The following is a 2,241-nucleotide window of genomic DNA, read 5'->3' on the forward strand; positions in this document are numbered from 1 at the left end:
TTGCGGTGCATCGCCGGGTGCCGGGGTTTAGTGTTTTGGTGGCAGAGAGGAAATGCTGCTGTCGCGGGGAAGGCAGGCAGCCCCGGCGCAGGAACGAAAACGGGCCACTTACGGGAGAGAATGACTTATCGAGACTTTCCGTACTCGAGGAGAGCTCCTGGGAAACGGAGGAAAGGGGGTTTGTTGGCGGTTTTGGGTGGTGGTGTTTGTTTAAAAGGAGAGAGAGGAAGGAGGGAGAGGGGGAGAAAAAGCAATAGTTTAGCTCCAGGTTCATAACGATCACTTTTCATTTAATTATTTTCCCCCACCCCCCACCCCATCATATTTACTCTTGGATAGGAAGCGGCACCTAAACCAGCACGTGGTGCTTCCAGAGTAACGTGACAACAATTTCACGGCTCTACAGCGGAGCCTCCTCCGGCCGAGGCCACTCGTGCTGGTACCAAACAGGGAGCCGGGCTCACGGCTCAGCGGCAGATCCTAGCGCGAAATGCTCGTAAAACCCCCATCGATTTTTCCCCATTTATATCCTTTAAAATCTTCTACCCCAGAAGCACAACTAAGGTTTCAGCTCTGACTTTCTTGGCTCAAATCCGCTGCAGAGACGGGAGCTGCTGGGGCAGGCAGGGATGCTCGTGCTGCTATCTGCCCCGAGACCACCCTCTCCCCATCAACAGATCCGCTTTATTTCTCGCCCCTGGACTCTAATTTAGCCTCTAATTTCAACAGGTAAACTTAAGCCCGCGGAAACTGCCCTCATAATTAAAAAAACCCAACAACTAAACTATTTTCAAGTTGACGAGACAGTTTTCATCAGCGGAGGGTTACTCGATGAAGCGGCATCCCCGTGCAGCCAAGCACACCCTTCGTACCACGAGCACAAGCCGTCGACCGCGTTTCCCTGCAGGCACCGAACGCCGCCCTCTGTGTCCACCCTAACAGCGCTCTCCATCCCGCGACTTCTCCATCCCCCGACTTCAGCAGCGCCGCACTTCGAGCCCGTTATTTTCATGCCAAAAAGAGATAAAACGGGGCTTCGCGCCCTTGAGACCGGTGTTATAATCGGTTTTAAAGCTCTCTTCCCAAAAAGAAACAAACAGGTCTGGGTTTAGTATGTTAATTACAGGGGCACGCTAATTCCACCAGGCTTAGTCTCACCATAAGAAATAACAGCTTTTACATTAATCTCTTCTGCGTGACCACGTCAAAACCCAAACAGTGCCGCGACCCCGCGAGGCTCACCAAAAAAAAAACACATCTGGAGCCCGGAGGCTGCTGCGGGCTCACGTTGCTGCCTTCCGCCCCGGGGCATCAGACTCATTCCTGGATCTAAATTGAGGTATTTTGGGGTCGGTTTCCCCTGTTTTGTAACGAGGAAGATCTCTAAGCCGGAGAGCAGCAAGGGGCGGTGCTGCTGGGAGGTACACCAACAGCTTTTAAAAACACCGTCTTGCCACGTTTGCTCGCAGGCAGAACAGAGTCGCTGCCTCTCGAACACACCTACAGGATGTGCTTTGCCCAGTCCAACCCCCATTAAAATAAAGACGACTTTAGAAGTTCATCTGCTCGTAGCATCCATACATTGACATCGCTGTAAGCAAATCTCACGGAGGATTTGGGCTGCTCCTCCTCCAGCTCCGGCAGCCACCACCCCAGGACATTTTCAAGCAGAGCCTGTTCCACTAAAGCTGTGCCACTTTGCGCTGACTGAGGGTGGACTTTTCCAATCCCTATCAGATTTAGGACATTTTCATTGGGAAGTCTCAAATCAAGGTCCCCCACAACCTGTCCGGCGCAGCAGCGTGCCCTCTCCTTCGCCGTGCACAGCCTCTGCTCCCCAACAAGCGATGCCATTAGGTCTTCGATCCCGCTGGAAACTTAAAAATTGATTTACCAACTTTATCAAAAAACGTTGGCTCTGAAAATCGCAACCGCTGACCACAGGGGCTGGCGACAACCCCCGGTGAGGGCAGCTCAGCAAAACCTGCTGTTAACCCAAAGCCCTCCGGTGAATTTAAGAGGCGTCGGTGCATTAACACGTCTAAACGAAGGGTCTGCCTTCACCCGAGGAGGTAATTATCCAGCGTGCAAAACGTACCGAAAAATACCTGCGACACTGGAGCAGAAAGAGCCGCGTTTGGGGGAGCACCTGCGAGAGCCTCCCCGCGGAGCCGGGAGCGTGCCAGGGCTCCCGGGGCTCCCGCTGCCGTATCCCAACTCTCCAGGCAAACCCACAGCTCG

At 53.4% G+C, this 2,241-nt stretch overlaps 1 protein-coding gene across 1 annotated transcript in view; it reads right to left on the reverse strand.

Annotated features, from left to right (window-relative positions):
- Positions 1-2,241, reverse strand: part of PI4KB (phosphatidylinositol 4-kinase, catalytic, beta) — a 20,083-nt gene that overhangs the window by 8,110 nt on the left and 9,732 nt on the right. Inside the window, 1 exon segment of the mRNA XM_009888087.1 lies at positions 113-157. Coding sequence (XP_009886389.1) covers positions 113-157 — 45 coding nt within the window.

This window comes from Charadrius vociferus, unplaced genomic scaffold (genome assembly GCF_000708025.1).
Source record: "Charadrius vociferus isolate BGI_N301 unplaced genomic scaffold, ASM70802v2 scaffold1451, whole genome shotgun sequence".
Lineage (NCBI taxonomy): Eukaryota > Metazoa > Chordata > Aves > Charadriiformes > Charadriidae > Charadrius > Charadrius vociferus.